General features: G+C 58.8%; 6 protein-coding genes across 6 annotated transcripts; 5 read left to right on the top strand and 1 right to left on the bottom strand.

Annotated features, from left to right (window-relative positions):
* The first annotated feature begins 3,105 nt into the window (after positions 1-3,105).
* Positions 3,106-3,769, top strand: PUNSTDRAFT_121210 (uncharacterized protein). The gene is made up of 4 exons (XM_007385147.1): positions 3,106-3,179; positions 3,239-3,315; positions 3,374-3,408; positions 3,467-3,769. Exons 1-4 carry the CDS (start codon positions 3,132-3,134, stop codon positions 3,655-3,657), a joined length of 351 nt encoding a protein of 116 aa, XP_007385209.1. The 5' UTR covers positions 3,106-3,131; the 3' UTR covers positions 3,658-3,769.
* Positions 3,770-6,852: 3,083 nt separating this feature from the next.
* On the top strand, positions 6,853-8,373 carry PUNSTDRAFT_53367 (kinase-like protein). The gene is made up of 6 exons (XM_007385146.1): positions 6,853-7,188; positions 7,248-7,640; positions 7,703-7,846; positions 7,903-7,973; positions 8,034-8,068; positions 8,131-8,373. The coding sequence occupies exons 1-6, from the start codon at positions 7,117-7,119 to the stop codon at positions 8,310-8,312; spliced, it is 897 nt and encodes a 298-aa protein (XP_007385208.1). The 5' UTR covers positions 6,853-7,116; the 3' UTR covers positions 8,313-8,373.
* A 686-nt stretch (positions 8,374-9,059) lies between these two features.
* Positions 9,060-9,386, top strand: PUNSTDRAFT_69513 (uncharacterized protein; the record flags this gene model as incomplete). Its single annotated transcript, XM_007385145.1, has 2 exons — positions 9,060-9,134; positions 9,189-9,386. Coding segments are annotated over 2 exons (273 nt in total), but the record flags the coding sequence as incomplete, so codon positions are not given.
* A 1,677-nt stretch (positions 9,387-11,063) lies between these two features.
* Positions 11,064-12,127, top strand: PUNSTDRAFT_69503 (uncharacterized protein; the record flags this gene model as incomplete). Its single annotated transcript, XM_007385144.1, has 4 exons — positions 11,064-11,288; positions 11,339-11,623; positions 11,677-11,984; positions 12,034-12,127. The coding sequence occupies 4 exons, from the start codon at positions 11,064-11,066 to the stop codon at positions 12,125-12,127; spliced, it is 912 nt and encodes a 303-aa protein (XP_007385206.1).
* Positions 12,128-12,334: 207 nt separating this feature from the next.
* PUNSTDRAFT_144529 (subtilisin-like protein) lies at positions 12,335-14,657 on the bottom strand (the record flags this gene model as incomplete). The annotated part of the gene is made up of 9 exons (XM_007385143.1): positions 14,226-14,657; positions 13,893-14,164; positions 13,607-13,835; positions 13,437-13,547; positions 13,089-13,384; positions 12,997-13,038; positions 12,885-12,946; positions 12,416-12,831; positions 12,335-12,358 (listed from the first exon to the last, which is right to left on the bottom strand). Exons 1-9 carry the CDS (start codon positions 14,478-14,480, stop codon positions 12,335-12,337), a joined length of 1,707 nt encoding a protein of 568 aa, XP_007385205.1. The 5' UTR covers positions 14,481-14,657.
* Positions 14,658-15,939: 1,282 nt separating this feature from the next.
* PUNSTDRAFT_135616 (uncharacterized protein) lies at positions 15,940-17,602 on the top strand (the record flags this gene model as incomplete). The annotated part of the gene is made up of 3 exons (XM_007385142.1): positions 15,940-16,021; positions 16,081-16,210; positions 16,261-17,602. The coding sequence occupies 3 exons, from the start codon at positions 15,940-15,942 to the stop codon at positions 17,600-17,602; spliced, it is 1,554 nt and encodes a 517-aa protein (XP_007385204.1).
* Between the last annotated feature and the right edge of the window lie 1,560 nt (positions 17,603-19,162).

The raw sequence follows: 19,162 nt of genomic DNA, 5'->3' as shown, positions 1-19,162 counted from the left end.
GAGGGAAGCGCTTATGATCAGGGAGTTGCCGGACGGAAGAACACCAGCCTTGACTTCCCTCCCTTGCTCCGTAGTCGATATCGATCATTATTCACCAGTATATCTGGCTTGTGAATGCACGTTGCGTTGGGCGAAGTTGCCATAGCTTTACGTACTTGTAACTTATGTGCGTCTTGCAATTGCTGTCCTCAACGGGTTGTTCCCTCAACGCCGATTTCAAACTCAGCCAGCCTGTCCTATTGTACTTACTACCGCAAGTTCAACGGTCTTTGCGACGATGAAGATCACCTCCGCCTCTATTCATCACATCTATGGTAACAAGCCGAGGACTGCAATTTTTGTTGTGTCTCTCGTGCCCGTCCCGACGACGGAACGGAAGACAATGGACGAATCTGAGATCTATCCTTCGCTGTGGGCGTCCGCGATGCATTCGTGCACAAGGGCCAATGCGACCGACCATCATCATCCATATAAAGGTCGCTCTTGTGTATGCCAAACGGTGCAGGCCTAACCTCCCTGCCGCGAGCCCCACTGCATCGACGACCTGCCAGACCACCTCCGCTCGACAGTGCCCTCATGGACTCCCTCAAGCCCGATTACAAGCAGTTCGGTCTACCCGTGACTCCGCCCTATACTCCAGAGACTCGCAAAGAACCAACTGTAAGTCGAACTTGTACTTGCATGCTTGGAACCAAACGAACATCGATGCATCTGCTAGAACTTGCCCTTCGATCTCGACTCTTCTTCGGACGAAGAGCAAGTACATGATGAAGAGGATGACGAGAAGGAACTTGGAGAGGGCTTGTTATCACCCGCCTCCGACGCGCCTGAACGTCCGCCCCGTAGCCCTGCTCGGCCTGCGGGAAGCTTAATCCGACATACCGGTATAGTTCACCCTCCATCCCCGCTCCGTAATGTCTCCCAAGCCACCCAGACCTATCTGGACGACCTCCCCATCCACGACCCGCCACGCATCGAACATAATGCAAACACAAACCCCATTCAGGACGTGGATATACGCCTTAATCTGAATTCATCTCCCTCCTATCTCTCCACGGTTCACGCTCTAATCCCAGCCATTGACGTCGCCAAACTCCTCGATACCCTCCGCGACGTCTCTCATACCCTGACACCCTGCGTATCTGTTTTCACTCTCTACGGCCTCTGGATCCTGCACTACGTCTTCTTATTTGTCAGTATGGCCCTCAAACTCCTCGTCGTCGTCGCCCTCGACTCGTCATCCGTCGCGCTCGCCCAACTTGCGCACCATGTTCAGGGTCTCGATCCTGGCGTCATGGGCCGCTCTTCCGCAATGGGGCTCGACCTCGAACTTTTCACCCGATATAGTGCTTTGAGTGCAGAGCCGTCGCAGCGCGACCCCCGCAAGACGAAGAAGAAGTCGAAGAGCAAGCGGCAACTGAGCCCCGTTACCAACGTGCGCGCGAACAGCTTTTCGGACGTGGAAGATGCTGTGTCCGCGTACAGCGAGCAGGAGTTGCGCACTCCGGAATCGTTGCGTCAGCCTTTCTGTAATTCACCTGCACCGAATCAGGACCCCCTTCCCGACACCGCCGCCAATGGCGACGAGAGCCTACCCTCCCCGCCGAAGGGGGTTGGCGAGGTGGAGGCTATGGCGGCTCCACCGTCTCCTATGCTCGATCCTACTTTGCATCCGGAGGCACAAGGAGGGGTTGTAACACGATTTCTGGACGAAGTTATGGCTCTGCAGCTGGACGGACTAGATGCCGCAGCTCAGCCTGTGCCGACCGCGAAGCGACCCACGCCTCTGCCCGTACGGGCGCGAGCAGTGGCTGCTGCACGGAAGCAGAAGCAGATGCTGCGCGCTGATGAAGAAGCGAAGGCCCTCGTGCACGTCGAGGAAGTCGAGAAGCAAGACATTGGAGACGTGCTTCAGCCCGCTCTGCAAGCTCCGAATGTTCCACCCGGACTCGTGCCTCAGGTAGACCAGACGGCGGGAGCTGCGGGATCCGGTCCTAGAAATGATCGACCCGAGGAGGAACATGGCGCCGCCACGCACAACGACCCCTTGCCTGTGGCGGTTGCAGCTGAAGCGCAAGCCCTTGGCCAGCCTGCCCCCCACCCGCTCGCGGCGAGTCAACTCTACACCGGCGACGTGCTCACCAACCCAGTATCTGGGCAGCGATGGGCGATTTTGGGAGTGCTCGGCAAAGGTGCCTTCGGCCGTGTGTATTGCGCAGCACCACTCCCGAACTTCAAGAAGATCGATACGGCGATAAAGCAGGTGTCTAAGGCTGAATATCTGGATCATTCCGGATCGTTGGGCTTCCTGCACACCGAGATATCCATCATGATGAAGACGACACGCGAATCGAGCAGCATGTTTCTGCAGAAGATGTTGTGCTCCTTTGAGGACGCGAGGTCTCTGTACATCGTAATGGTAGGGGTTCCGTTTCGCATCTCTGACCGTGGTATGAGTACCCGTGCTGAAACAGAGGCATCAATCACAGCCGTTGCAACATAGCAACTGGACGAAACGGATGGAAGAGCGTGCAGTGAACCCGATTACTGCGACCGATCAAATCATCTACATGGCCGAGATGGTACGCCTTGGCCAGCGTCGTACCATTCGTCGAGTCGGCCGCCGCTAACGCTCTTATGATAGGTGCAAGCGCTCGCAGACCTACATGCGCTGAATATCGTGCACTGCGACATCAAGCCGGATAACTTCCTCCTGGACGAAAGGGGACACATCGTGCTAACCGATTTTGGCATCTCCCACAACTTCGGGCACTCGTACCGCCCAATGTGGAAGTGCGCTACACGAGGAGGAACGAAGGGCTACATGGCCCCAGAGCTGTTCGACCCGTCCCCGACCGATTCTGCTTACACTAAGTACCGCAGCTTCGACGAACGGGCTGATATCTGGTCGTTGGGCATGGTGTTCGCGGAAATTGCTCTCGGATTCAACTCGGTCAGTCTACTCATCACGAAGTCCGTGTTTCCTTTCTGACGCTGTACCACGATAGAACCTGTTCGTGATGCTGCGTATGGAGGATATGGAGCATCCTCATCTGCAATGGCATGAACCAGAGCGGGACGATGTGTTAGTGCATCACACAAACTCTCCGTCGATTGAGGTTATCCGGGGGATGCTGTATGGGATGCGGGACTTCGAACTGCGGGGTCTCGTGCTCTGGGTGAGGCATTCCCCGTTCTGGCGCTGAGCGCTGTTTCGTTTATTCACGTTCTTGTCCAGATGCTGCAGAAAGATCCCGCGCGCCGTCCCACTCTGCGGGAAGTCATGGAGCACCCGTATTTTGCCAATGTCAAGATGTGAGCGATCCCGTTTGACTCTCTATCGAACCTATACGTTCTCTGACAGCATGATCAGCGAGTGGGAACGGATCAAAGACAAGTCTTATATTCGTAAGTCTTCCATTACCGAGCACTATTGGCAACGATCAAACGAGGTCTTGTTTGACAGTGTCGTACATACCCGAGATACATTCCACGATGTCGATACCGAGGGACCCTCCGCCCCCGAAGATTGACGGGGACAAACGCGATGCGGCAGGCTACCCCGTTCTCGGAGACACCGTAAGATGTCCCTTCTTCAGCCCCATGAATTACGATGCGTTCGAGAACCGTCGCGGTGGAGGGACACTACGACCGTAAACTGTCAAATGCTCGTGCTATCTGTATCCTCGTTTCGCGCTGCAAGTTATCCTGCTGTGATCACGGACAATGTCATTGTACCTGGACTCTTGCTCTCCTACTCGATGTTCACAATATAAATACCCGTACATCGATTATATCCTCGTCAGAAAAGTGTAGGGACAAACAGGTATACACACATGGCGTAGATAGTCGCACGGCCCGCGATGTCGACCCGACGGTGCTTGACGATGCCGTCGACAACGCGGACTTGAGCAACCAGCCTGCTACCACCTGCGCTGTCGACTTGAACCTGCGAACTCACAACGCCAGTAAGATCCTCTCCAGACTTGGCTTTGCGTTGCGCGGAAATTCAGCTCTCGTCATCCAGTGCTCTGCTGCTGATATCCCGAGGTGAGCCGATTTCGAACTCAGACAATCCTCATTGTCCTTACCTCGCAGCCATCCACAAGAGCGACAATCCTCGCCTAGCATCTCGTTAGACGTCCCCGTGCGACTCTCCTGCAGCGATCCGACCGTGTACTATCACCCTCCTCCCGCTTCCTCCTGTGGCGGTCGTCCTCTACCATGCATCGCAGTCGACCGAGCAACGCCACCCCGTACGGACAATGGACGACTTTGCTCTCTTTCGAACTCCGAACCGACGGGGCCACAGATATCGGATCTGAGATTCCAGTGGCAAGGCCCCGCCCCGTCGGCTAAGCATCTTGCGTGCAAGGCCACAGCGAGCGACAAAGACGATCGAGTATAAAGAACGTTTACAGACCAAGGATGCAGCACTCGTCTCTCTTTCACCAACCGCACCAACCAACCCATCCGGATCTCTCCCGCGCTCGATAGTACCCCATGGACTCCATCCAATCTAATCGCAAGCAGAACGGCGTGCTAGTGACCCCGCCTTACACCCCCGGCAAACAGCAGGACTCTGTCCTCGAGGACGCCACCGTAAGTCTACGCGTCATTGATTCGCGTGTCTATGAATGTCGACGCGTCCGCCAGAAGTCATATGTCGACATCGGCAACTCTTCCGACCAAGACAACAAAGAACATGCTCCTGGAAAGCGTGTCGCATCGTCGCCCCCGGAGCGCCCGCCTCGGAATCCGCATCGCCGCTCTCCACCCCCCTACGATTACGTCTCAAAAGCCATCCAGACCTCCTTGGTTGACCTTCTGGCATTCAAGTGGCGCGTCAAATGCAATGCCTACATACGCGCCACTCGGAAAACAATAACCTCCCTCCTCGAAACCGTTCGCGTTCTCGTCCTGGATCTCAAAGCCAACATCGTGAAACTTTATGATATCCTTCATGACTCCTCACACAAGTTGATACCCTTCATACCCGTCCTCACACTCTACAGCCTGTGGGCCATGCACTACGTCTGCCTCTTCGTCGGCATGGCCATCAAACTGTTCATCATGCTCACCGTCGATTCCTTCGCCGTCCACTTTGCGCAGCTCGCTCACTATGTCCACGAGCTCGACAAGAAGATCGCGAGCCCCTCCGCCCTCAAGCTTGACCTTTTCACCCAGTTCGGCATGACCGACGCCGCGAATCTCTCCGCCGCGCATTCTATGACACGGCAGATCGTGAAGACGCAGCGGCTGAGCCCCGTCGATGACATGCGTACGAGCAGTTTCTCCGACCTAGAGGCCAAGTTGCCGCCCCCTTCTCCCAACGACGAAGTTGAACTCGAGTTGCGTACTCCAGAGTCTTTACGCCAGCCTTTGGGCGATTCGCCCGCACCCGTCGCGGCTTCGTTGTTAGTCATAGAGGCGGATTCAACCTCCCGTTTCTCAACCGACGAGGACGAGACCGAGCTGTGCACCCCGGAGTCTTTGCGTCAGCCTTTGGGCGATTCGCCCGCTCCCGTTGAGGCCCCGCTACCGCCCTCCCCGACTCCTCAGCCGCGACCACGCGGTCCACCGTCATCCCGCTTTCCGATAAACGAGGACGAGATTGAGCTGCATTCTTCCAAGTCCTTGCACCAACCCTTATGCGATTCGCCTGCACTCATCGTGGGTTCTGTAGTCCGCGCGGCTCCTCTACCCCCACCCACATCCCGCTTCTCGGTCGACGACGAGAATGAGCTGCGCACCCCAGAGTCCGCCCCGCACCGAACCCTTTGCGACTTACCCGCACCTACCCCGGCTCTCCTGCCCCCCGCCGCTCCTCCTGCACGCCCGCCCTCTCCACCGCAGCAGGTACGTGAGGCGGTGGCTGCCGTCGCCGCCCTCCCTCTTTCGCCTCCGCTCGACCCGCGTCTGCCTCCGGGATTGGCGCTGCAGCAGCTACTCAAACAGCATCCCCTTGCCGACAGGGCACAGGCTCCCGCCCAGCCTCTCCCAGATGCCAACGCGAACAAAATCGTTCTCCGCGGGGCTCGCCCGGCGGCTGCAGTTAAGGAGGTCGATGAAAACGTCGTACATGGGCCGACAGAGGTCGCAGGTGACGCAAAGCAGGCTCATGCGAGCGCGTTCAAGATGGTCCGGCATTTGGCGCACGCGCCTCGCAAGAGGGTGCCCTTCGGAAACGTGGCGAACGCGCCAGTCCCACAAGCGACACCGGCGGCGGCGGATGCAATGAATCTCGTCCCTAGGCAAGCCGCACCCACCCTCCTCGAGCCGCATGCGATCAGGTCTCGGGCTCGCCGCGTGGCTCAGGCGCAGGCCGTGCCGGTCCTCCCGGCGGCGGGTGCGGTGGCTGGTCCAGGCTCGCGACGAGCACAGGGGGACACCGTGCTCGAACCGCACGCAATCAAATCCCGAGCTCGCCATGCCGCTCCGGCACAGGCCGTGCCGGTCCCCCAACCAACGGGTGCGGTGGCTGATCCTAACTCGCAACGAGCACAGGGGGAAACCGTCCTCGAGCTGCACGCAATCAAATCTCGAGCTCGCCGTGCCGCTCAGGCGCAGGCCGTGCAAGCCGCAGTGGCGCATGAGGAGGTTGAATCGGACAAGCAACGAGAACAGGGCGCGACGTGGCTCGAGCCGCATGCGATCAAATCCCGAGCTCGCCGCGAGGCTCGTGCTCGGGCAGCCGAGGCTAGTCCGTATGTGGCGCTCGCGCAACAGGACGTCGTCGCACGGCGCGCTGTAGCGGATCCTTCCCCGGTGCTCGCCAGGAAGCTGCGCTTGGTGGACCATCCTTCGGTAGCGTACCCTGCGGCACCGCCGGGTCTCCCTGCCCCGGCGCACAAGCGCAAAGGCACGCTGATCGCCAGGTACCCACCGCGGGAGCTCCACACCGGCGATATCCTCTGCGATCCCTCGAGTCAGCAGCAATGGCGCATCCTCGGTGGTATCGGAAGGGGCGGGTTTGGGTCGGTGTATTGCGCCGAGTCGCTCCCTGGCGGAGGCCCGGACGTGGCGATCAAGCAGTTGCCGAAGGCGGCGGCGATGAGGCGCGATGGGTCGTTGCGGGACGTGCATAGAGAAATCACGGTGTTGACGATGGCGACAATGTCGAACAGCCCGCTGTTGCAGAAGATGATCTGTTCGTTCGAAGACGCGACGTCGGTGTATATCGTGATGGTAAGCAGCGATCTGCCTATCGCAGGTGTTCGGTTCGTATACTGACGAGATCTTTCCAGCACCTACACGGATGCAGCTTGAGCGCGCGGATGGACCTCGCTAAACGGTGTGCACCGATCGACGACGTGGACCGGGCCATCTACATGGCTGAGATGGTGCAGGCCGTCGAGGATCTGCACGCGCTCAACGTCATCCACCGGGATATCAAACCGGATAACTTCGTCCTGACCGCGACGGGCAACGTCGTCCTGACCGACTTTGGCGTTGCGCACGTGTTCGGGCACTCGGTCCGTGAGCTGTGGAAGGCGCCGCTTTGGGCGGGCACGGCGGGATATTTGGCGCCGGAGATGGATTCCGGTAAACCGGACGGCGAACAGAGGGGTCACGGCGCGCCCGCAGACGTGTGGTCGTTGGGTATGGTGTTCATCGAGCTCGCTTGTGGTTTCGATCAAGTGCGTATAAATGCTCCCGTACATTTGTTTTGAGTCTGATGCTGACGCTGGTATGACGGTAGGGCTTTTTCGCTGATGTGAGGGCCAGGAATGGCGAGCGACCGTTGGCTGCTGACGAAGCGTGGGCGGCGCCGCCCTCTATCGACACTATTCGCGGCGCACTGGCCATGTTGCCAGACCGCCTTCTGCGGGATCTCCTGTTAGGGGTGGGCTTTCCTTGTTCATATCATTGCTCGAAGCTTGACTCACGTCGCTGTGATAGATGCTGAAGATGGATCCTGCAGAGCGCTTGGACATTGCCGCGATCAAACGACACCCGTATTTCGCGCAAATGTAAGCCAGTCACTTATCGTTTTCCCAGGAACGTTTTGACCGACCGCTTTGCGCCACCAGTGATTGGGAGACGGTGATGGCCCATGGCTACAAGAGTGAGTTCGACGAGCTGTTCCCATTGACTCGGAGGACGTCGACTGACGTTGTCGTCATTTAGCGGATTTTACGCCCACGTTGGAAATCACCTCGCTGCCGCCTCCGCAACAGCACCTCGCGCAGTCTCGCATCCGCGGCGCGACGGGCGAGCCCCTGACGTGCCCATGCTTCAGCCCGATGAGCATTGTCCTCCGCCCCGACGTTCCGCGCGAGCGAGTGGCGATCGACTACGTCATTCGCTGATTCTCGCCTTTGTGATATTGATGTTGCTCTGATGTATTTTGTAGTTTAGTGTATTAGTCGTGCTAGGTTTTTCATATTCATCTAATCAGTATCTCGGGCCGGCGTTTTCCTCTCTCCGCCGGGAAGGTTTTATCAGGCGCCAGATAAGCGCCCGTCAACATGTTGAGCGACCACGTGCCCCAGGCGCGGGCTCTTGAAGCTCGTCGCGGTGCGATTGTGCTGCGAGAGCCGATCTCCTATACCGCCTGCCAACCTTGCCTGCCCTCCGCTCTCGTCTGTTTCCTCGCGCACCAACGAGGGAGCTAGTGTTGGATCCACGAAGGCCGATTTGTCTGGCGGCACCATTGATCTCTGGGCTAAGCGACCCTGCACATATCTTAATACAACAGCCCAGGGACTGTTGCCCGTAACATCGGCGAAACAGCCATGTCGGCCGCTCTCAACCAGCAGGCCGACACCTCAGGCCAATCTTCGGCGACACTCCCCGACTTTTCGCTCGGCTCCCTCGTCTCCGGCATATCCACTCCTGGCCGCAACGCCCGCATCCCCTCCGGCTCGACCGCCCCCTCTTCCGCCCCCGTCGCCACCCCTTCTCCACCCACCCTCTCTCGCAATGGACCCGTTTTCAAGCGCCTGGGCAGTATGGCTTCGTCGTCTCATCGAGACTTGGATGCGGATGATGGAGAGGGCGGCGTATTGAATACGCCCGACAAGGAGAAACGGTGGGAGGACGAGCCGGGAACGCCTATGCCAGGTCGGGGCAAGCGCTCGCGATCGAGCGTTGCCGGTCCCAAGGCACCCACGCTTCGCGACCAGGAGAAGGTGCGTTCCACACCCCCACAACCCAACCCACTCGACTCACCCCGCGCGACCTAGCAAATCGACAACCTCAAGAAGGAAAACTTCAACATCAAGCTCCGCGTGCACTTCCTCGAGGAGCGCCTGGCGCAGCTGGCCCCGGACCAGGTCGAGTCCGCGCTGAAACAGAACATCCAACTCAAGATCGAGGTCCACGAGCGCGGCCGCGACCTGAAGAAGATGCGCAAGGTCGTCACCGAGCTCGAGAAAGAGCTCGCCTCCAACGGCCGGCTGCTCGAGGACCGCGACCGGGAGCTGCGCGAACTGAGACGAAGACGAGGCGGCAGCAGCGGGCTCCCCGACGACGGCGTGCAGCTGAGGGAGCTGAGGGAGGAGAACGCGCAGCTGCAGGCGGAGCTGGAGGAGACGCGGGAGGTGCTGCAGGAGCATATGGACGAGAAGGAGCGGTTGCAGGCCGTGCTCGAGCGCAACGGGGACGCGTCGTTGCTGGCCGAGGGCGGCGAGGCGCGCAGGGAGAAGTTGAAGAGGAGGGTGCGCGAGCTCGAGGCGGCGAACGAGGATCTGCAGGCGGCGGTGCAGGAGCAGGAGCGCGTCATCGCCCAGAAGGAGGAGGAGCGGGAGGACCTCTTGGATGAGATCGAGAGGATCCAGCTCGAGTTGGAGGATACGCGGCGCAGGCATGAGGCGGAGAGCATGGAGAGGAGCGAGAGCCGCGCGCAGATGATGGAGGAGCGCGACGCGAGGGAGGCGGTCGAGGACGATCTGAACACGGTTCGGGATAAGCTCGCGGCAGTGTCGATCGAGCTGCAGCAGAAGGAGGACGAGTTGGAGGCGAAGAACCGTGAGATCGAGGAGCTCGTGGCGGAGCACGAGCGGATCGTGGGCGTGATCGACGAGGAGTGGAGAGGAGAGGTGGAGGAAGCGAAGAACCAGTGCGAGGAGCTCAAGGATGTGAGCGAATGTATCATCCTCCTTCTCCTCCGCTTATGTCGGTACAGGTACTCGCGGAACGCGATCACGAGTCGGAGCAACTCCGAGCTCAAATATCCGAGCTCGAGGCCAACACCGAGGAGGTCATCAACAAGTTTGAAACGGCGCTCGCCCATGTTGAGCAGGAGTCGGAGGAGAAGGATGCGGAGATCACGGGCGCCAACGCCGAGATCCAGAGACTGGGCGAGCAAGTGTACGTGTTGGAGGACGAGAACGATAGGCTGAAGGAGGAGAGTGCGCGGATACGCGAGGACGAAGCAGTGGAGCGAGAGAGGCTCGAGGGCATTCAGGCCGCTCTCAAGGAGGTGAGCGCAGGTGCATTCAGAAGCACGGCATCCTCAACCAGCAGTTGCACTACAGAAATGCCAACGACTCAAGTCGCAGTTGGAGGAGATGCAGGATCTCTATGACAAGTGCCAGCAGGAGATGGAAGCCCACCGACGGCGGCAAGACGAGCTCACCCAGCGCGTGGAAGATCTCGTTCAGGACCTCAACGGTGAGCGTCAGCGCAGGGAGCACGTTGAAGCGGACATGGATTCGGCGGCAAGAGAGCACGAGGCCGCGATACGGCGAGAGCGGCGGCAGCTCGAGGCGAAGGACTCGGCGCTGCAATCCGCGCTCAACGACCTCGCGCGCACGCAATCCCTGCTTTCGCAACGGGAGGCCGACCTCGGTGCCGTGCAGTCCTCGCTGCAAGCCCTGGAGGCCGAGTCGCGCAAGGCCGGAGAGACGCATACCACTGCACGCTTTTCGCTCCAGCTAGAGGTTGATCGGCTGAAGCGCGACCTTGAGCGCCTCGAGGACGAGCTCGCGCGTGCACGAAGGGAGCTCGACGACCGCGAGGGCAAGGGCCGCGACCGGGACGGCGTCATCGACCGGCTGCACGCCGAGAACCGCGACCTCGCCGCGCAGCTCGCGACGCAGACGCAGGCCCGATTGAACATGTCGGAGAAGCTGGACGCGACACAGGCGAGCTTAAAGACGGCGGAGGCCGACCTCGCCAACTTCAGGTCGCGGGTGAGCGAGCTCGAGCAGCGGCTGTCGAAGGATCAGCGGACGCTGTTGTCGGCGGAGAACCAGTACCGTGACCAGCTCACGGAGCGGAACACGCTCCTGTTGACCATTTACCAGTACCTGGACAAAATACTGGGTGTGGACAAGACCGCGGTTAGTTGAATTCCACCCTTATTCCTTCAGAAGCTAATATGAGGTTGTAGAAGAAAGGACAAGCCGAAACGAAGCCGTTTACCAACTTTGGCGTCTTCCACGATAACTTGATCAGCAGGCTCAAGGCCCTCAGCCAGATTCAGATCACCTTCGAGAAGCGCTGCAAGGAAGCGGAAGCGCGCTTCACTGAGAAGCTCACCGACATGCGGAAGCAACTCGACCAAAGGTGGAAGCAGATCGACAAGTTCGAGGCGAGCGTGAAGACGTTGGCGGACGCCAAGGCCACCTGGCGACGTAAGATGAGCGCCAAGGAGGGAGAGATGGACGGCCTCAAGGTACGTGAATGTTCCGCGCTGGTCATCACGATGCTGAGCTTGCGTTTCGTTAGGCCACCATATCCGACCTGCAGGCACAAATTTCAGGGACTAAGAAACCTGGTCAGGTGGATCAGAGCGAGCTGCGGTCTCTTCACAGCCGGGCGACTACCGCGGAGCGTAGGATGAACGTCGCCCAGAACCAGCTCGCCGCCGCCGAGGAGAAACTCGCCTCCATGAACCAGAAGACCCTAGTCGCCGACAATAAGTGGGAGGCCAGGGTGAAGGAATACGAGTCTCGCTTGAAGGCGGCCGAAGAGAAGGTGAAGCGCGAACGGCAAGGTGCTAAGGAGATGCACCTGCAACTGGAGAACACGATCAAGTGCGGTTTCTGTTCATGCCGAGTTGATGTGCAACTAACTTGGCTTCAGGCGCCTTCAGCGGGAGAAGGAGCATGCAGATAAGCGTAATCAGCAGCTTAACGAGATGGTTGAGACGTACAAATCGAACGTGCCGAATTCATGACAGGTTTTACCGTATCGGGACATCCCTTTTTGTTACAGTTCGCTTTCGTTGCTATTCCTTTGTCTCATGCTATGCTATTGTATGTTACTCCATGCAAGGTCTCATGCATTAATTGCTACGAAATACATTTGCGCTTCCAGGATACAGAGTAATCACTAATCATCCATCTCGTATCCGATCCACGAAGCATAAAAAGATGGCGACTTTTTACAACCCAACAGCAGTAAGGAGCTGAAAAGCATGCAGTCAGCACAATTTCTCATTAACCGCGACATAGAGGCCACTTACCTTAGCGAAGTTGGGGGTACCGAGGCCGGTGACGGGGTCCCAACCGGTCATGGTGGCGAAGCCGTTGGTGTTGCAGCCGGTATTGTGTCCGCTGGTGATGTCGTTAAGCGCGGAAGCGCCGGTGGAGTACAGGAAAGGGTTGAGGAAGCCGAGCGGGCTCTTGCCGGCGGCGATAAGGCGATCGTTGAGGAGGGAAACGACGGAGGCGAAGATGGGGCTGGAGCAGCTCGTGCCCGCGACGAGCTCAGCGCTGCCGCCGACGATGATCTCCACGTTTTGGCCCTGGGCGGCAACGTCGGGGAAGGCACGGCCGGAGCGGTTGAAAAGGCCGCTGTTGGTGTTGCCGAGACGGGTGAGGTAGGAGGAGACGGCGGTGGACTGGTACGACGGGGTGCCGAAGTAGTTGGAGAAGCCGCCTAGTTTCGATGGCATGAGATCCTCTCTTGAGCGACGAGCAATGATGACGTACCCGAGGAGAAGGTGGTGGCGGCCTCAGGGGAGATACCGGTCGTGGCTCCGACAGAGGTCATGCTGGATGGAATGTTGAGCACTGGCATCAGAGAGGTTGTCTGATGACTTACAAGGGGCAGCCCGAGGGGAACGTCGGCAAGAAGGTAGTGCAGCTGCATCAAGTCAGCACAAGGTTTGTGGCTAGATGTTACAGGACACTCACCGAGTGGTCTGGGATCCGGCCACGCCTCCATCGCCGGACGCGAAGAGAATGGAAGTTCCACGAGCACCGAGCTGGGCGTAAGCATTGCACAGCTGGTTGGCGAGGGCGCGCGAGATCGTGTTCTCGTTCTGGCCGTAGCTGGTCGTGAGCACCTGCGGCGGGGAGGCCATGTTCAGCAAAAAGTTGATGATGTCGAGGAAGCCCTCGAGCGCGCCGTCCTGGAAGTTCTCGCCGACGGAGATGAAGACGGTGGGAACGTTAGTGGCGACGCCGACGGTGTACTGGATGTCGAGGTCCTGTGTGGCGGATTGAGTGAAGGAGATGCAGATCGAGTTGAACGGCACTTACAGCCTCAATGCCGGCTTCGTTAGCGTTCTGGGGGTTCGAGCCGCCGTCCAGGGTCTCAAGGGTGAATGTCGTCGAGGAGCTCATGTCGGTACGGAAGTCGGTCAAGAACGTCTGGTAAGGGAGAAACGTCAGCACGGTGTCCGCCATTCAACGACACAGGGTCAATTCACCTTCAGGTCGGCGGCATTCGCGAACTGCTCGATGAAGCCAGAGACGGCGAGCTTGTTCGTGCTCTGGGTAGCCTTGGTGGTCGGGATGCCGTACAGAGCCTGGAGGCAGGCGGGGGTGACGGTAGACGCGCAAGACGCTGGGACGGCACGGCTGGAGAGGTTCTTGGCACCCGCGAAGGATTCGAGAGGAGCGCTAGCCAGGACCTTGCCGGCGAAGGGGTTCGGGAAGCTACGGATCACCGCCATATGAGTGATCGGTACGAGCTTCGTGGGCGGGGCAGCTTACGAGATGGTGGGGTGGACGAGGTCCAGGTGTCCCTTGAGCGAGGCGGGGATGGAGTAGGCGAGCGTGCGGATCGCCGACTGACCGGTCTCGGAGTGGGTGAAGGTCTGGAAGTCCGCGTCGAAGAGGGCGTTGGCCTGCTTGACGCTCATGGAGACGCTGAGCCAGTCACCGGCGGGTGAGATGACCTTGGAGGTGAGACCGTTGGCCTTGAGGAACGAGTTGACCGCGTCGACGCTCTCCTGAGTGGGAGCGACAAACTTCTCGACCTCTTCCTGCAAGGTACGATTGTTGATGAGGACCGGCTGACGAGTGTACACTGATAAGATGACAAACCTTGGAAAGATGTTCGCCGTAGAGCTCGCTGGACGGCGTGCTGACGTCCATCAGCGCCTTCTCGAGACCCTCGGGATCGCTCTGAACGAGAGCGATGCGAAGGTTGAGCTGGGTATCGGGCGACGCGGGGCCGGTCTTGACGAAGCCCTCGGGAACGACGTCCGTGGACTCATGCAGGACGAGGTTGCCGACGAACGGCGTGGCCGCCGCGAGCGCGATCACCGAGGCGAAGAAGAAGAGGCGGGTCGCAACCATATCGTCGGAGGGTGCAGGGGATGTCCTGGACGAGGCCTTGCTTCAAACATCCCTGATTGCACGCGCGTCTTATAGGCCCCCTCCCTCCCGCGCGTTCCTGCGAGGCTCGGAGCATGCGGGCGAGGGTAAGAATGGTTATCGGCATGGAAGGGCGTCGCGTGCAACAACCTGGTTCGGGGTAGAGGTGAGGCGGTTCTGCACGCTGATCCAGATAGCAGCGGTCGGGATGGGACATGCGGAGACCCATCGAGGAGGCCAAGGTTACCGGTGCATCTTTGCTTCGTGTGGGAAGGTAGAAGCAATAGAGAGCAACCTCTTGTTCTTCGGTGGAAAAGGTCGGGTTTTTCTGCTGCGCATAAAAAGGCAAAGAATAAGCCTGGTCGTATGCAACCCACATTGGATGGCTTGAAGTCGTGGAGGCGGCGTTTCCTATTGTATCATGGTCGGACTCCGTCATAGGGCTTGATCCAGCCATCGATGCCGAGATGAACAAGTCATTCATAGACGTGCTTCGGTCTAGGGTTGGGATTGCTCTGCGAAAGGTACGTCTGCGTACCACGCGGTTATCTCGTCCGAGCTGCCCACTGCCACCGTCCATCTGGTGTCGGAGCAAGTAGTGACGACGCATGGTCATGAGAAAATCACCCCGCGCTGCGTTGCAAAGTCCAATGCGGCCCTCTGGATCAGCTACGATCGGAGTAATCCGTGAGTGTCGTACGTCCCCACCAAGACGTTCGCCAATGCAGATCAAGAATCGAAGAGAGCTATCCGCGACTTCGACGCGTCCGGGGTGATAAACATACGGCGTGCCGATGGGAATTCGACGCCGACGTGAGATGAGCGATACCGAATCGACCAAGGAGTACGTCGTGCACCGTACGGTCATGCAGATAGATGGCGTCCGTGTAGGCCAGAGCTCGCGGTCTGGTTACTGGACGTTTGTAATAATAGTCTCGTCCACGCCCGACGATATGCCGAGGCCTCAGAGGTTGTGCGCATGCTACGACCATCGTGGTCCTCGCGGTCGACGAGATCAGCTGAGATTACCACCACCAAGCGTCCCAAGCCGGAGTGGATTGCGTTCCGGATGATGATGGAAGCTGGTCAAGCACGGAGCGGGCACGACCGCGCCGCGTTTGCGCCTGCCCTTGGGCCTCCTGCTTGTCTCGTCCTGGTTCCTCTAGCGCGCTCTCGTCTGTGTCCTTCCAACCGATACTCCCTCGCCCACAGCGTTGACGACGTGCTTGCTCGCGTCCTCCTAATAATCACGAACGGATGATCGACGAACAGACTCCCGCGCTCGCCTCCAACTGCCATCGGGCACGTGTACGAGCGCTAACGAGGACCCGCCTCGAGACAGCATGGGCTGTACCCTTTCTTCTTCGCCAAATGCCCATAGGATACACCAGCATACCCCCAGAGACAGCCCCGCCTCTGTTGAGGACGCTGTCGACGGTCCATGTGCAGCCCGCCCAACCCGAACACGGACGTGAGCGGCATCGGTGTCCGGATCTCATTCTACTTGCAGTCAGTCCTTTTATGTGCGTTGAAGCGTGCTCCGTCAGAAAGAGCATGTACTTATCATAGGGTCTTTCTTCAGCCCTCCTCGCCGCCCGTTCCGCGTCGGCAGACGAAATCACGGATGCACTGTCCACGCTCATCATCACGAACCTCGCCTTGTGCGTCACGACCATGGTGCAGTCGCTTGAAGATCAGCTAGCCTTATACGAGTACGTGCCCGCGTGCTCAGTCCATCCCCTCGCGCTGATCGCGCACTCAGCGGTCTCATGGTCTGCTACCTCCTTACCGGCTCCTGGTTCGCCATCTTCTTTGCCTTGCCACAATATAATCGGTACAAGAAGTCGGACAAGTGGGTAAAGCTGCTCGCCGTCGGGCAATCTTACGTCGTCTTCGTCACCGTGCTCTCCATCTTCGGCACCTCGCCCGTCTTCGGTAACGACCACGAGTGCAACGACCGTCGCTCCGTCGTCATCTTTGCCCCGTTCGATGCGGTCACCAAGGGGCGCATCGCGGGCCTTGCGCTCTACGGTGCGCTCGCCCTGTTTTACACCATCCTCGTTTGGAACGACTACAACCACACGGCCACGCTCAAGCGCGCGTTGCGGAGCGCGAGGAACGGGGAGATGAAAGCCAGGATACTCAGGAAGATTCCCACTTCCCGAGCGAGGAATCTCGACCCACCTATGCCGGAGGTTCCGATGGTGAACGTACAATCGGCATCCACCTCCAATTTGGGGAATGCCATCTACGGCTACCCTTCCCTAGGCAACGGCGGTCCCCACCCCGGTCGATCACGCGCCTCCTCCAAGACGAGCTATGGCTCCGGGACAGCACCCCGGCAACGTCACCCGCTCGCGCCGGACCCCCCGCAGGTCCCCACACCGACGTCGAAGAAAGACCGGAAGCCGAAGCGGAACGACAACAGCAACCCGGAGTACAGGCCGAACGTGGACGGGCGCGTGATCCTGAACCTGACGCTCATCGTCACCGCGTCCGCGATCGCGATCGTCAACACCGAGCTCTTCCGGCACTTCAACCACCCGGACGACGCCGACCGCGACTGGGGCTTTGGCCAGATCCTGCCCATGTTCCTCGTCGTCCTTCCCGCGCAGCGGACGCTCAGGGTGTTCTGGGAGCAGAGACTTGGCCCGAAGCGTAACCAGGAGAAGGCGGGCACGAAGCGCGTCCGCGTCAAGCGCCACCTCGCACCCTCCGTGCCCGGCAGCGCGTCGTCTCCCGGCGCGTTCGACTTCATGTCGATGCCTTCCATCGGCGGGCCCACCGGCGGCGGTGTGAGCGCGGGCTTGAGCGACTTCGGGATGTTATCCGGCATGTTCGGTGGAGGTGGAGGGCCGCACGGGATACCTCGACCGGATCCGCACGGCGGCGCGCGGATCGAGGAGGTGGAGGACGACGAGGACGAGGAAGGCGGAGACTATCGCGAATATCACGAACCCGCGCCGCCTGTGACGATGCCCGTGCCCGTGCCTCAGACGTACGCGGGTCACTCGTCCGAGGCCGTGTCCACCGCGGGGTCGTCCGTCGCGCCCGGCACGGCGGCGTGGGCGGAAGCTCGGGCTGGCAACGAGACTAAGGTCTGATCGGATTTAGTCTTTGGGATTTCCTTTGGTGCCGTGTACTCTGTCGCTATCTTGTTTTCGTACAGTTTGTAGCAATACCCGTTGTCGCTGGTGCTGCTTGGTATTATAATGGAGGGAGCATCTATTAATGGATACTGGACTCCACATCATCGCACGTGTTGTGTATCTGTGGCCTCCAGATCCTGATCCTCCCATCTACATCCCATCCCATCTTCCTTCCAGTACCAGGCTAAGTTCTCCTTGATGGCAAAGGCATTCGTGATCTTTGGGTCCATAGGCCAACAAAAGTAGAATGTCGGCGGCTCATACTTCATATAATCGGCCCAGGGGTCGAACACCGCTGGCAATTCGCAAAAGGGCTTGAAAGCCTTGCGAATCTCGCATTGTCAAATAATCATACGACAATCAAATACGCGGCAGTTGACACCGATAGATGGGGATACTGCATCAACCCCGTACTACTCGCGAAGCGGTTTGTCCTCCCACAAATGCGTAAGATACGGGTACCAGGGATATTCGGCAGGATCGGGTTTGAGAACCTCCATGCCCTTGCGCACTCATCAGGAAATGCCCCCTCTGGCAAATTTCTACACATAGGAATACATAGTTCATGATACAACTATATTCTCTTAAAATTTCACAAAAAGGTCAAAAAATCACATAAAACTGTTAAATCATGCCAGATGACTGACCATTTAGAGAGTACTGTCTTGTAGGTACAAGGGAGCTTGAAAACATCGACATAGAAGGTTGTTGCAGTGTCAATCATATCTAGGTGTAAGTATTGGAGTTGGGGTTTGGTACTAGACTGCTGACACCTCATCCTTGCATGTCTCCCTCTGTGATATCAATTAATCCCATCTACCCCTATTTTATATACATATCTTGCATGTATATCTGAAAAGCCAGATATCTCTGTAGCCAACAACATAGTTATGTACCCTGTAGATCACTGAAGTGATGGCTAGGAAACACTATTATAATGGTTTAGTCTCAGGTGGTTGATTTCTCTAATGTGCCATTCATTTACCAGTGACAGCCTCATGAACTGAAGTGTATCTCTATGTACTTTGGGATTGCTATGACATACAGTAGCCAACACGGACTTAGGAGATTCAACGCGAATGAGCCCATCACGTGACCTGACAGTGACCATCCTGCCCGGCTTGTCGTCTCAGCCCACCGCGCTGGCAAGAGCGCCCCTGGCACCGCGCTTGCAAGTGCGCACGCCGTGCAAGTCCCCGCCGTCGCATCTCGCCCCGACACTTGCAGTGCCCGCTCCGCCGTCCTCAGCTTCCACCCGCTGCCCCTGTCCGTGGGAGAGCCGCCAACGCGGTCTGGCTCGGTGCAGCTTCCACCCCTGCCCCTGCCGTCTGCCCATCCCCGAGTGCGAGCCGCCAATGCGGTCGCACTCGGCGTAGCGTTCTCCCCCGCGCCCGCCGTCGCACCCCGCCCCGAGCACTCGGAGTGCCCGTCCTGCCACCCCCAGCTTCGCCCCTGCCGTTTGCCTGGCCCCGAGCGCGAGCCGCCAATGCGGTCTCGCTCGGAGCCGCTTCCTCC

This window comes from Punctularia strigosozonata (assembly GCF_000264995.1).
Source record: "Punctularia strigosozonata HHB-11173 SS5 unplaced genomic scaffold PUNSTscaffold_8, whole genome shotgun sequence".
NCBI classification, from domain to species: Eukaryota; Fungi; Basidiomycota; class Agaricomycetes; order Corticiales; family Punctulariaceae; genus Punctularia; species Punctularia strigosozonata.
The sequence above is the reverse complement of the archived record's forward strand: the minus strand, read 5'-3'. Positions and strand labels throughout refer to the sequence as shown.